Source organism: Nylanderia fulva, unplaced genomic scaffold, assembly GCF_048542155.1.
Source record: "Nylanderia fulva isolate GAGA-0341 unplaced genomic scaffold, ASM4854215v1 Scaffold16, whole genome shotgun sequence".
NCBI classification, from domain to species: domain Eukaryota; kingdom Metazoa; phylum Arthropoda; class Insecta; order Hymenoptera; family Formicidae; genus Nylanderia; species Nylanderia fulva.
In genome coordinates this window covers 393,479-408,199 of record NW_028189835.1, presented here as the reverse complement: position 1 = coordinate 408,199, position 14,721 = coordinate 393,479, and the positions used below count along the sequence as shown (strand labels likewise).

Sequence of the window (14,721 nt, the reverse complement as noted above, 5' to 3'; positions counted from 1 at the left end):
ATAAATGAATTGTTATCTCGTATAATTACATCTTTTTCTTTTTCTTTGTTTCCCTCCTTCGCGTCGAGATAATTCTTCTCGAAAAGTAGAAAAGTGGTAAGCGCCCTCAAAAATTCAATTTGAAGAAAAATTGTCGAATGATAATGCTTGCGAAGGTTAAAGAGAGAAGCGTGGGTGGTTTATTGGAAGCGTTTCGAAATGGTGCTGGTAGGTCAAAGTTTAAATTGACACATGCGGACTCGACAGACAGCCGTTGTCGGCAAAGCCGATCGGGAACAACGGCCAGCTCTCGTTATCTAACGCAGCCACACTTGCGGACGCAACGTTAAGTAGTAACAACGTAGGTAGGATAATGGCATTCAAAGGGCTGTTTGCTTCAGTTCAGTGGAGGGATGCGCGTTCTATGCCTTTACGCGAGGGAAGGTGGAGAGATGGAAAGGTATTTATACGCGTATCTCAAGGCAAATGAAAGAATAGGTTTATTCTGCGTCCACTTGATGCCGCACTTTCAGGACGTCTAGCGGTCAGGGAATTTTATAAATCTCGAATTGTCAGGGAAAAGTCAGGAAATTTTACTATTTACCTAAATTTTTTCACATTATTCTACATTTGTCTCAATAATTTGACATTTCTTATTAAATAAATATCAACTTTTCCTTGACAGCGTGTTCGTTATGTTATATCTTCATCGTCGTGTTATTTTATTTCAATGTGTTTGATAAAACTAAAAAATTTAATATAATATAAATAAAAAAGGTGATTATTTAAATAGTTTGTAGTGACATGTTTGTTTCAATTATTGTACATAATGCAGATTGTATAATTGATTTAAATTTTTGTTTTTTTAACTTCCGAACCTTTCCATTGTTGACAAAAATATCTCAAGGATCTCATGATTTAACATTTAATTGATTTATCATATAGACATATGCAAATTATATATTTGGAACAAATAATACTAAAAAGTCAGGAAAAAAATAAATTTCTGGTCTTGGAAAATCGACAAAGTCAGAGAATTTTTTTCATTGGGTCTGCTGGACACCCTGACTTTGATACGCGATGTACGAAAACTGACATATAAAAAATACGATATACGATTGTTCGATTTAATTTCCGTCAATATTTTCAGCAAAATTCTCTCGCGTACATAGACATTAATTACAGTTTCGACACTTATTTAAAAGAGTCGAAATCCGTCACATATCTAAAAAATATCATCTACGCGTTCTAATTATACCATATGAATAGTTCAGTATGAATATAAAACTCGCAGAGACTAAAAGAGAGAGAGGGAGAGAGCTGTCAGATAAACGACCGAAATTGTGGAGAAACCTTCGAAGCGAGAAGCAAATGTTTCGCTCCAGTTCCCAATCATCCGGCGCAACGTGCCGAGCCTCCCATTCTATATGGAAAACAAAGTTCTTCGAAAATTTATGGAAACAGTATACGCCAACTCGAACACAGTCGATAGAACGTAATAATCACAAAACAAGAGCGAGTTTCCATGGGAAAAAAAATTACCATATTCCAATGAATAATAATAATCTATAAAGGTTTACAGTTTGAACCAATAACATTATTTGACATTTTTACTTGCATATTTTGCAAATTGCATTTTTAATTGGTAAATAATTTTGAATTATCTTCACTTATAACTATAATAGAGGATAATGTAATTATATTAACGTCAAATTAAGAGACATCATTTTTCGTTTATTTTCGGTTTAGGGAAAATGTGATAAAACAAGATGATATTAAATGATAATCGCCTGGTTTACCAGTAACTTGACAATTATCGATATTACCACTGTAATAATGTCATTCGATTAGCCTGAAAGCCACATTAATTTCCTTAATGAAGCATCAAATGGTAATGTTGAATTATGATCTGACATGAGATTACACAACCTATGTAATACAAAGCAGATAATTTTATGTAGATCATACAGAAAAAAAGCATGAGAAATATGCCTAAAAACAGTAAAAATGTAGAAATTTACAAATTATTTTTAAAGTGTATTAAAACTTAAAATATAAGTAAATTACACAATACATTTTAAAAAATCAGAATGCCAAGGTTTCTCTATTTTATTTACAAGGTGTCTAAAAAAAACTTGCTTTAAATAATGTCATCATAAATCATATCGTGAACTTTAAAGATGATTAAAATGCAAATGCTTCATAATTAAACACACGTTTAATTATGAAAATTAAAGTGCGGAAGTAATTTCATAATTAAACACATTTATTGAATCTTTTTGTTTTATTACGAGTAATACATCGCCGCATCGACCAGCGCGAGACGAATATACAATATATGTATTTGATTACGTATTTAAACGTATAGACATATACACGCATCATGCATATACACACACACACACATGCACACACACACGCGCGCATTTACATCTTACATCTATATACTGCGACGCGCGAAAAAATGTCGCACAACTCATGAGAGAGGGCGATCGAAAATACTGTTCACCAACCAGTAAATGGGACAAGATTATTTCTATATATGTATATCTTAACATTGTGATGTAATATTTTTAACAAACTCGGGATGTTTTCATACGAAACTGTAAAAGTGATTGCATTATGCAATCATTAGTCAATTTATATATAAATAAAATTCATGCGCATTCAGCATACAATATGACAATACATTTTTGCCATTGTATAAAATGAGCGATATACCTCTTTAAATTTTATTTCAAAAACTTTCATTTTAAAAAATTGTCTTTAAAGATGCGTTTTTATTGTACGTATTTTTCTTTTTTTTATATAAATGTACAATTAAATATACAGAAAATTCTATTGTAGCTATATTGACATAAGAGTTATAATAGAATTATAATAGAATGCTTTTATGCAATCATATTGAATATCTTTCTCGAAGCATAAAGACTTCAAAGTAATGATCTTTTTAAAAATATTCAAATATTTAGCTATGTATTATTAATAAAAATGCCATGTTGATCATTACGTTTTTATTAAACAACTAATTAATTTTTTGCGGCATTAATTTCCTGTCATTAACATATAAGAAAGCAGAAATCCGCTACTTTTTCTAATGCACAACTACAATTTACTTTGTATGGCTTTGTAGTTAATTGTTCAAAGTATTTCATAAGTACGATTATTAAATATTCAAGTGGAAGACAGCCATCGATTTCTATATAAACATTGGATAATATAATTAGCGTTATATAATTAGTTTAAAAAGGACTAATGAACACTATTAATAACTTGTCATTCACAAATGTGCTAATGTTAGAAAAAATTCCACATATATACATGCATATATGTATATATATGATGTTTTTTGAATAAAATTTTAACTCTCAAATTTTTATATTACATATAAAAGCATTTCTAATCTAGAAATTAAATGTGTTAAAAGCTATGATAAAGATAAGTTTGAATTTATATTTTTAATAAACGTCATTTATGAACATTTAAATTCCAAATCACACTAATTACAAAAGCACATATATATTCGAAAAAGAAAAATCTAATACATGTCTGCTTTATTCTTTTATTTTCTTCGTATCTTTAGTTCTTTTTTCATTGTATATAATAAATAATACAAAAGATATTGTTTCTATAAAACATTATTTTTATAAAACAGAAATACTTTACTCCTATTATAATTAAAATATATTTTTTTATATATAATTTTTTAATTATAATAAGTGGAAAAACATAGCAGCATGTTGTAAGGTTTTTAAATTTAAATATTTCTTCGTAGGTGGGTTTTATATATAATACGGAATAGAGAAAATCATTTTATTATATTCTGATGTAACATATCTTTTAACATTTTTACATCAAAGACTTAATTAAATATGTTGAATTTTTGGAATTAGCATGATTTGATATTCGAGTTTCCTAAATTAACGCAAAATCTCTTAAAATAAAAAAAAAATCAGCTTTGTATATGACTTAATTTTCTAAACAAACAAGTTTCAGTTTATCCAATCATATTATCACGAATGCGCGTGTATAAGTGTAAAAGGAACGTCGAGGTCTTTGATCGTAAGCGTTATCATATTGATAAGAATTTGAACAGACTCCGACCTTTCTCTCAGGAGTTTGCGATAGGTCAATCGTAAACGATAGATAGGTATGTAAGATGTAGGCGTGTAAATAACACTTTGCAGACCAAAACCACGAGCCCATCTAGAAAAATATAGATATAGAGCACATACTATACACAGAGTGGTCCAATAGACTTTCGACAGCAGCGGGCAAGATCGGCCGCACTCTAATCTCATTTGTCATTTGTCATACAATTTTTTACAGGAGCATTACAAAAGCTCTTGCAATTTTTTATCTTTATATTTCTTATTTTTTCTTTTTTTTTACAAAATAATAAAATTATTGAAAAACTGTGTTAGAATTAACATTTTCATATTCGTTTTAATCAACACACACATTATATGACGCTAGTTTAATTCAAAATTTCAATATCAACAAGTTTGTTCAATAAATGAAATAATAATTATTGCCTCAAGTTTTGGACATTATATTATTACTTTCACACGTATACGCATATTTGTACGAAAAATTATGTGAATAATATTTCTAATAAACAGTAACATTTTTTAATCTCTTTCCTCTTAACTTATGTGTTAAAGGGAAAATACTGTATATTTACTATTTTTTCAGTTTCCCTCTTCATGTAACTTCAGCGACTTATCGATCTAATTGCCATTTTCTTCAAAGGTTGAAGAAGTCGGCAAACCAGGACTAAAATAATTTGGTGAAACATCATTACCCGGTGCCGTTTTTATCTAATCTAAACTTCGTGGTATTTTCGCGACGAGATTAAAACTTTTTGTGATTTGCTCGACCGATTTTTTACCCAATTATTTTTTAATCGAAAAAAAACTTTTAATTCAAATATCCTTGCGAAAGAATCTTTTGACAATCATTATGCAAAATACGCTTATCAAATATATAAAATTACAATTATAAAAAATGTAATTACAGAGAAAATGAATATTTCTGTTATATCAACTATTATCGTAAAATATACCCGCGATAAATTATTAATTTATATATTATGTTTCGCAAAATAAAAAATAACTTTAAATTGTATAAATAAAATTTATTTTATAAAGCTTTATTTTGAAAAAAAAAATTTAGAGATTAGTAATATTGTTTCTCTGCTTAAGATGGATTGAAATGTAAGAAAAACATTTTTTATCAGCCTTTGTTTTTTATGGCATATTAAACATGATTCTCTTATAACGAGATAACTCATTTAATTTAACCACGTGTCTGTCGTCTCGCAAGTCTAGAGGAAGATCGATCACGCGGCGAATCCCACGAAGCGCGAACGAGCGCTTACATATTCGATTAATTTGATTGACTGCGCACTAATATCGAGCATACACAGAGCCGATAGGGAGACATGTCGAACAGCAAAAAATATTTGCTTAGCTTTCTCAACAAAGGATCTAAGAAACGTGAGGGAAGAAATAATGGAACAAAAAAGCGAATACTTCCGAGACTTTATCTTAAAGGATGTCTCATCTAAAGTTGCATCTCTTTGTTTCCTCTTCCTTGTTATACTATTTTGTTCTCTAATACTTTTATTTATCTTCTACTTTACGTTTTTCTAATTTCCAATTCGAAAAGCGCTTCTTTCGCAAACGCTCGATCAAATATGGCGTTTCGACGAGGTAAGCGAGTAAACAACTTGACCTGCATTTCCTTATTGGCTTTGCGTATTTTTTTTTGTTTTTTTTTTTTCACAAATTGTATTGCGTATTTCAACGCAAACTAACCGCGGATCCTTTAATTCATCGTTACTATGAATACGGATTCTAACATTTAGAATTAAGCAGGGGAATTGAGACCCTTGGTAGGATAATCGATTCTTCAATTATCTAATTTTATCATTTAACTTTTCATTACATTGTGTTTTGTTTATGCAAGACCTATAAAAATATGATATAACCACTGCTCCGTATACATTTTATATATATTATCTTCTCCAACAATGGAGATTCATTCTATCACAACAACAACAAAATTGATCTGATGATCTAAAATTAAAATACAAAAATGTCATTAAATTCATTGTTGACAGTATTGATTTTGCCTCTCTACTAGCCATTTGCTAGCTATGCACTGCGCCTGTGTAGGCGCAAAATGAGCTCTCGATTTACCCAGTGACCTCAATTATTATCCCGCTGTCTTATTTTGTACAGATAAGACAGATATAAGTACAGTTATATTTTGGTTTGGTTCCTATACGTTATTGGAACTTGAAAATAAAACGGGAAGACGAAATGGACCTGTCGTGATATGTTTTGGACCTTATTGAGCGAAGGATAAGAAAGATCATATTCTTTTCATGAGAATAGGAAGAGAGATTGATTCAGGCAAGAAACATACATTCAATGTCATTAATATTTCCAGTTCCACTTTAACCATAACCGAATCAAATGTATTAAATTATTCGTGAAAAATTTTATTCTTATTTGTTCATATATATAATATATTTTTGAAAAATGGTATTCTTATTGGTTTATATATATAGATATATATTTTTTTATTTATATACATATTAAATAATCTCTTATTTATTTTTAATATCTTATGTATTTTTATTCTTTTATATATATGCCAAAGATTTAAAGATTTATATATATATATATATATATATATATATATATATATATATGTCAAATTGTCATATTACACGAATATTTAGATACCACGTGCTCGATTCGGAAATGTCAAAATCGAAAGGCATTAATAACACCGCCTTAATGCATTTAAGGGAAAGACGAGCTGTCCATGTGTAACGACGCTTTTACCGTTTATCGTATTATATTGTAAGATTATACACATCGACACATTCAGGATTAAAATTATCGCTAAGTTATTATTAATTACCGATTATAGGCATTTTCAATTGCATGCCAAACGCAATCAATTCACCGACGACGAATTGTCTCGACTGCTACATCGACTCTCGAAAAGGCTCGAGTGCACAAATGCGATGCGATGATACACCGACAATCTCATCAATTTTTTTCCAAGTGATATAAATCGATATAATTCCGGCAAGTTCAAATCTCGACGCTAGAAACACCGTGCGTAACTTTTCACTATTTATCTACTATTTTAATTCCTCTTTATTTATAGTAATATGTGAGATACGTTTTTGTATATTTTCATGGCGTCGAAAAATGATTCATCGAAACCGTGTCGATTTAAATGTTCAATCTCGCAATTTTAGGAAAAGTAAAGTATCTATCTATGCTTATCGTAATTTCAAGGAATAGCCGTCGCGATTGTCGTCGGGAAAGAACGATGTATTTTGCGTTTGACATCGGACACAGGTACAAGTGCGCCATCGTCGATTTATCCCATTGTAGAAAGAAATACTTAAGCGCTTTTCATGATATTAAACATTTATAAACGACGTAGTAATAGTGATTAAAACGAGTTTTCGGAAGAACGTTGAAAATTTAGGACAACTTTACATGAATCGATAACAACATTTATTGAAAAAAATATATATATACTAATATATGTATATTGCTATCACATTAAACATAACAATTTATAAACTACTAATTTTCTTGATATTTTACATTTTAATAGAGGGAATATTAGGGTTTTATATATATATATATATATATATATATATATATATATATATATGTATATATATTTACGTCTTTCCATTAAAACATCGTATTTAGTAAATCCGGCATTTTCAACGTTTTTCCGAAATTCCGATTCAATTATTTTTCAATTCCACAACATATCGACATATCGTAGATATGTATGATATATATAAATTCGATATTTTTAGAAAATATGTGCATCTATCGTTGCTCGTGTTGGAAACCACCTTCAATTCCCTGATTTTTCAAATAAAAGCATTTACGTTCGATTAATGCTTAAAAATACAGATTTGATCTAATAAAAAAATTATCTAATAAAAAATACCGTCCTTGTTCTATAATATACATGCAAACTCAACAGTTTCATTGAACAGACACTTGAGTATTTCGTTCTAAAGTGTTTATACGGTTGAAACGACCAGTTAATCTCTAGTGGAAAATTTATTCGCGGAATCACAGATAACTATACAGCCCCCGTCGATACTACACTGTTTAACTTTTGTTCGCTAAACATCTTGTAAGATCAAGAGACATACACATGGAATGCGCGATCGAGAGACTCGACTTCTCGGGTATACAATAAATTCACAACTGGTCCAGGTCGGACGTTATTCAAGAGAGACTTTAGAGAAAGAGAGCTCAAATAATATCAAAACGTCCTTTATAGCGTTTTCCACGATCCTTTCCTCTCTCTCGTCTCGTGCTTAGTATAGTATAACAAAATATAAATCTGAAGGCGACACATACGTATGCGCGCGATCGCGCGACCACGTACTGGTGTACAGAATCGTTTATTGGATCAAGTTAGCATCCCGAATGAAGAAATAAGTCGCCCGAAATATCAAACAATGCATTCTATTTTCATCGTTTTGTCAGATCAATTTTTATGACGTTTCGACTATTTTCCGAAACGAATCTACGTGATATAAACAAGATTGAAAAAAATGTCGATAATTGTTCGATGATGAAACTCGCGTATTTCTTTCGTGCGATATAATTTGTTATGCTAACGTAATCTAACCAACGCCCTGTACACTTGTATACAGGTAGATATATTTATCTAGTACAACATTTTCTCGTTCTTTTCATGTAGAGTATCCGGTGTAATAAAGGTCGGTACCGATGACAATTATATAAGTTCAAGATGTCTTTTAAATCTCATAATTGCGAAACTTACTGACGACCTCGTTCGGCTCCTGATAGTCGAATGGAACTCCGTGACCCGAACGATAATAGAGATTCATGGCTCCACCCTCTGAAGCCCTTCTATGAACATTTGTAGGATGACCTCTTAGATGAGCCGGTGAACCACCTGCCTCTCCAGTCGTATCCGGCAGCATTCTGTCCTTTGTCTTCGGCGTGCTCCAATGCATAGTCTGTGAACAGGAGAAAATTCACAAGTCGATATAAGACGTAACAATAGTCAAACGCGATATAAAACATCAAATTGATGTTTGATCAAAGCATCAATGCATTATAATAAACAGCATGTCGATATGTAAAATCTTCTTTCTTCAAATCTTTCAAATAAATTTACAAATACTTATCTTATATGCTTGCAGGAAAAATAAATCTTGTAATAGTTGCTTAAAATTATAAATTTACAAATAAAAAGAAATAAATTTGATTTATTCCAATTATAATAATGAATTACGTACCATTGACTATTTTGTGATGAACATACCGTCGTGAACAATAATTGCAAAATTATTACATCTTACCTGCTGCACATGTTCCTTCATGCCAAGCCACTGCTTGTAACTAATCTTGATACCGCTATTCCGCCATTTGTCATAATTGCATCTTTTCTCAGGATCGCATAAAACCTCTTTCGCATACTATAATATAAATGAGTACATCTGTTTAAGATTCGAAAAAACCTGAGCAATTTAATTCGACTATAGATGAATAAAATTCAACTTTGCTCTATGTGTGGAAGACGTACCTTCAATTGTTGGAATTTCTTTTCGGCCTCTTTGTCACCTTCGTTTTTGTCCGGATGATACTGAAGAGCTAATACCTTATACTCCGCCGTGATTTGCTCGATCTAATTTTTAAAATTAAACAGGGATTGTCCACGACATCATTCAATAGCCAGATGGAAAAATTAATCTAATTGTACTTTGAAATAATTTGTTTCCTTTCGATTCAAAAAATCATAAAAAAAATGTGACATTTAGTTGATTAAAACGGAACATCGTTCAATTTAATTCATGAGATAATGTTCTGGGATGACACACTCTGAATGGTAAAAATCTTACAGATATAAAAGTGAAAAAATCACAATACATTCGATACTTTTAATTTAATACTTTCTCCTCTTTCTGTAAAATACTTCAATATTTATGACACAGATATTATATTTAAATATCTCGGCTGTCTGCCGCAAGATCACGTTCATAGTATCATTCGCCGACGGAAACGAGATGTCATGAACACATTGACTGTAATTTATCGACTGGGGTCGGAGAATTTTTATCAAAAAGTTCACAGAGATAACTCTAGCAAAACATAAACTGAAGAATCGAGAGGCAAACGACCTTTATATCTCTATTAAGATTTTTCTAATATCGTTATTACATTGTGTACTCCAATAAAAAATAACGAGATCAATTAAATACTTATTTTAGAATTCAGAATTTATTTTTAATGTATACGAATTATATTGGTAACATCAATAAAAATTATATCAGCACAAACAATAAAAATTCTCTCGTTATATCTCACTCGTTAAAATCTTGTTATATTGCATATGAAATAACGAATTTCGCGTTTCTACAAATCAGAACAATTTCACGCACAATGGAGAATGTGATTCGATTTCAACAGAAATATTGTTGCTTAATTCGCAAATTCGTAAGTTAGGCAGTATATCGTAAACGAGGAACAGATGAGACTGTACCTAATTGTGTTGATCGAGTATTCAATTAATTGCGAGTTTAAATTACATTTTCCTTCTAGGTTGTAATTATTACGGAAGCAACTCGACGTTTAATTAAATTATGTCAGTAGGGAAAATTGGTTTCGTACATGTGCATATATTTGGAAGGGTCACCATTAAAACATATCAGTACTATTAAATTCTTGACGAAGATTACTCCTTATGAATTTTACATTTTGACAATATTAGTTTTATTAATTAATGCTGTGTCACAAACAATCAAATATGAAAATTAGAATTTAAATTAATAGTGATACATAAACAAAATACCTTTGTTTTAAATACCTTTACTGTACATGATAAAGAATTTTTCAATTTATTAATTAATTTATTTATTTATGTGAATGTTCTATTTATATTAAGATTAATTTTAAGTAAGTATTGAGCTGTTTTTTTTTTAATTATTAAGCAATATTTCTTCAAATATTTTTTGTTTTATTGTTATCTTATCTATTTTAGTTACGCATCATCTATTAAGTTAATCTAATTGACTTCGAAATAAGATATCTGGTTTTGTAATTATAATTTTCATGATATATGCACACTCACTGTTTAAATATTTTACAAATATTTAAAAGCTCACAAAAACGAAAGCTTGATCGGACATATCACCATGTGATACATACAACTTGTCAAAATGTAATAATATATGCTTGATAAACATTATGAATTTAAGATAAATTCTATATCAATTATAATCTGTATAATAAAACCAACTAAAATATTGAATTATCCAAAAAAAATTCGCGATGCAACACGAATAGTTTAGGAGCGAATATTTTCCGCGCAATAACAAACCGCCTCCAGAGAAAAAAGCAAACGCAAATTTTACAATTCTAAATTGATTTTATTTTACACACAGAAAAAATATAAAATGTATTCCCAACTTTCCCTCAAAATTTAGTTTCACATTTTTGCTGCATACATATATTTGATTTGTAAATACGGTCCTTTGATTCTAAGTTTTTCTTTTTTTTTTAATGTAACAAACGCGTGAAACGTGAATCGAAAGGAAACTCAAATAGTCCATCACATCGAACGATGAATCCATCAAATTGACATAAAATTTGAGCTGATATATGAAGCACAAAATAAACGCAATAAATAGAAATTGTGCTGTCTTACCGTGGAAGACTCATCGCAGGATAACAGCGCGTAATAGTCCTCTTCCTCGCTGGGCGAGTAATTGATGGCGTCCTCGACATTCATTTCGCAACCCTCAAGTACGAACACTCCCTTCCTGGCTCTCCCCTTTGTAGCCTCTCGCCGGGTGTCCTCGATTGCCAAACTTCTCGTCCGCGAGCGAGAGAGGAACTAAGTCGATCGAGATCGTCCGTCACCTGTTGCGAAGCAAGTGAATCGGTGAGTGGCACGTCGCCGACTACGACGGGCACCAAAGTGAGCCGAGTAAAGGGAAAACCGTGTCGCAGACCCGGAAAGACCCGATTCCCGGGGAATCCCGCGCGACTGCGTACTCGCAATCCGGAGCAAGAGCCCGCATCCCCTTTCGCAAAACGCGCAGTTGCGACTTGCCGGCTTTGCACCCTCTCTTGCTTCCCTTGTATCGCTCCGTAAAGGGCTGCTCTACATGCATATGCATACGTATACAGATATACGTACGTGCACACGTATTTCTAGAATCTCGATATAATTTACAGTTTCTCTCAAATTCGTTTCCTCTGTTTCTTAGGAAGTTCTGTCAAATTAAATTTCACCTAAATAAATCTCTCGCCGTCATCTCTGCGAGGATTATACGAGATGATGCGAGAGAGAGAGAGAGAGAGAAATTTCTACGCAATCTTTTTACTACGCATTTTAATATATGCTCTCGCGTCTCGTTTTTTTTTATGCATTTGAGAAATATAAAATGCAAAATTTTTATTCCTTACTTTCTTATAATTAGTAAAAGTTAGAAGTTCATTAATTAAATTATCGTAAATTGCAATATAATTACTGTTAGTTATTATATCGCAAAAGTGATCGCGATATTGATTTTAGTAGAAGGGAAAACTTGGAAAAAGCTTATTAAAAAAAGCCTGTTTATTACAAAATAATAATAATGTGTAATATAAAAGGAAATAAGGAGGGATAATTTTACTACCTTACTTTATATTAGATAAAGCTATTCTAAATTAAAAAGTTAGTCTAGGAACGACAATTTAAACCTAATTTGAAATATATTAGAAATAAACTCGACACAAATTCGCGATTTCAACGAATAATATCGACAGCGCGACGATGGATACATTCGTTCTTATATAATGTACGTGGAATGCATCGTTATCAATGCGAAACTTTTAAACTCGTTGAAATGGCTTTCAAGATCGTGCTGTCGTTACGAAACCACTTTTTCCTCTCAAGCAGTCGCATATGGAAATATATAGCACTTACAAGACCAAGGATTTAATCCGTGTTTCTCTCTGACAGCTCTCTCGCGAGATTGCACAGCGTTTCTCTTTAGAACACGCACTTGTACGTGTCGTAAAGAGCACTATGCGATATTGAACTCAACGCATCTACGTATCGCTGACGCGAGATTCCAGACTCGTGGCTTTCACTCGCGGTTAAACAACCTTGAACCTCTTTTATCTCACAGTTTTACCGACTGAGAGAGAGAGAGAGAGAACGGGATTTCTTTTATTGATGTTTTTTTTTATTCAAAAATAAATGTTATATTTAAGGTGAGTTGAGCGATGCGAGATATTCTATATATTATTAAAAAAAAGGAGAGAGAAAGAAAAAGAAATTTAACGAGCTGCAATTTTAATTTTTTTTTTTTTTTTTTTTTTATAAAAATATAGAAATATTAAATTAATCACCTCTCTCTATTTCTCTCGCATTTCTATTATTTTGTACAGTATTTTTAAAAAAATCCAATTTGCGAGACATACTATAAAGATCACTTGTCGCGATGTCGAAGCGAGACGGGCTTGATTAGAAATTCAAATCTTGTGAGGAATTACGAGAAAGGACGAACGAAAAAGACACGTGAATGAATGCATGAATCAATTATGTATTCTTCTCAGTTCTACGGGGGTACGACAGATAATGATCACCGGCACTTTCGTTTACAACTGTTGATGCCACTGTTTTAACTCTCTAGCGCACCATATTGTCTACAGGCGATGACATAAATAACAGAGTTGAGCAATTTTACGGATCACAAATAATGAACGAAAAAAAATTACCTAGATATTATATATAAAAAGAAAAACAAATTTAAGTCATAATATATCGAATAAAATAATTATATTTGATATGTAGGTGGATTGTGTATAGAAATCAATCTCAAATATTTTTATAATGTTAATAAATACATGTTTATAAATGTTAATAAATACAAATTTATAAATGTTTTGAATATATTACTTAAATAAATAATTTCATCACATAAATTAATATGTTTTTAAATTTATGTAATTATATAAATTTAATCTAGATAATAAAAAATTGTAATTATTTTAATATGCATTTTTATTAAAAGAAATCTTAAATAAAGAGAGATACGTAAATACTGTTGTGTGATTTATAGTAAATTCTCAGAAACAACGTTCTCTGAAAATTTAATGCACTACCAGCATGTCACATAAAGAAAAAAAATACAATGTCGGTGTAGTAGCATTCAACAGTTGAAAAGACGTATAGCCGTTTAGTTGACACATGTCAAACACGTACAGTACCTACACAACGGTACCTATTTACGCGCCTAGTTTGTGAATTTTCTTGCGAGTAAAACCTTTGAAATTTAAAACAATATTTTTAATTTTACAATTTTTCAATTTTACAATTTTTCAGTTTTAGGTGGAATAAAAAATTCAATAAAATTGCAAAAAATATTGTTAATTAAAGAGTCTCATTGATTAAAAAAGCACGAGCAAAGCCTAGTGAAGAAAATAAAATGTTTCATTTATCTCGCTTCAAGATTTCTTAACAATATAAATTAACATATTGTTAACATATAGATAGATATTATATAAAAGTTAAATTAAAATCTTACTAGACTGTAGACCATCGTAATAACTTTCTATAATTAAGACTCATTTCTAATTTATGTACAACTTCAAAGTACGATTCATTAATTTGAACAAATCCGCCCAAAAATATGTAAATTCATCTTAGATAAGA

The 14,721-nt window shown here is 30.8% G+C and overlaps 1 protein-coding gene across 2 annotated transcripts; it reads right to left on the bottom strand.

Annotated features, from left to right (window-relative positions):
- Window positions 1–2,227: 2,227 nt before the first annotated feature.
- Window positions 2,228–13,106, bottom strand: jdp (DnaJ domain-containing protein). Of its 2 annotated transcripts, XM_085480744.1 has the most exons (5): window positions 12,988–13,106; window positions 11,722–11,936; window positions 9,601–9,702; window positions 9,377–9,493; window positions 2,228–9,031 (listed from the first exon to the last, which is right to left on the bottom strand). In XM_085480744.1, exons 2-5 carry the CDS (start codon window positions 11,803–11,805, stop codon window positions 8,807–8,809), a joined length of 528 nt encoding a protein of 175 aa, XP_085336870.1. In that variant the 5' UTR covers window positions 11,806–11,936; window positions 12,988–13,106; the 3' UTR covers window positions 2,228–8,806. The 2 variants fall into 2 exon arrangements, with proteins under 2 accessions (XP_085336870.1, XP_029173638.1); XM_029317805.2 differs by lacking the exon at window positions 12,988–13,106 and having other exon boundaries at window positions 11,722–12,053.
- Between the last annotated feature and the right edge of the window lie 1,615 nt (window positions 13,107–14,721).

Coding starts and splice junctions, on each gene's coding strand:
- jdp (XM_085480744.1), bottom strand. CDS start 11,805: ATGAATGTCGAGGACGCCATCAATTACTCGCCCAGCGAGGAAGAGGAC. Junction 9,703..11,721: donor CCTGCGATGAGTCTTCCACG/GTAAGACAGCAC, acceptor TTTAAAAATTAG/ATCGAGCAAATCACGGCGGA. Junction 9,494..9,600: donor AGAAATTCCAACAATTGAAG/GTACGTCTTCCA, acceptor TTTATATTATAG/TATGCGAAAGAGGTTTTATG.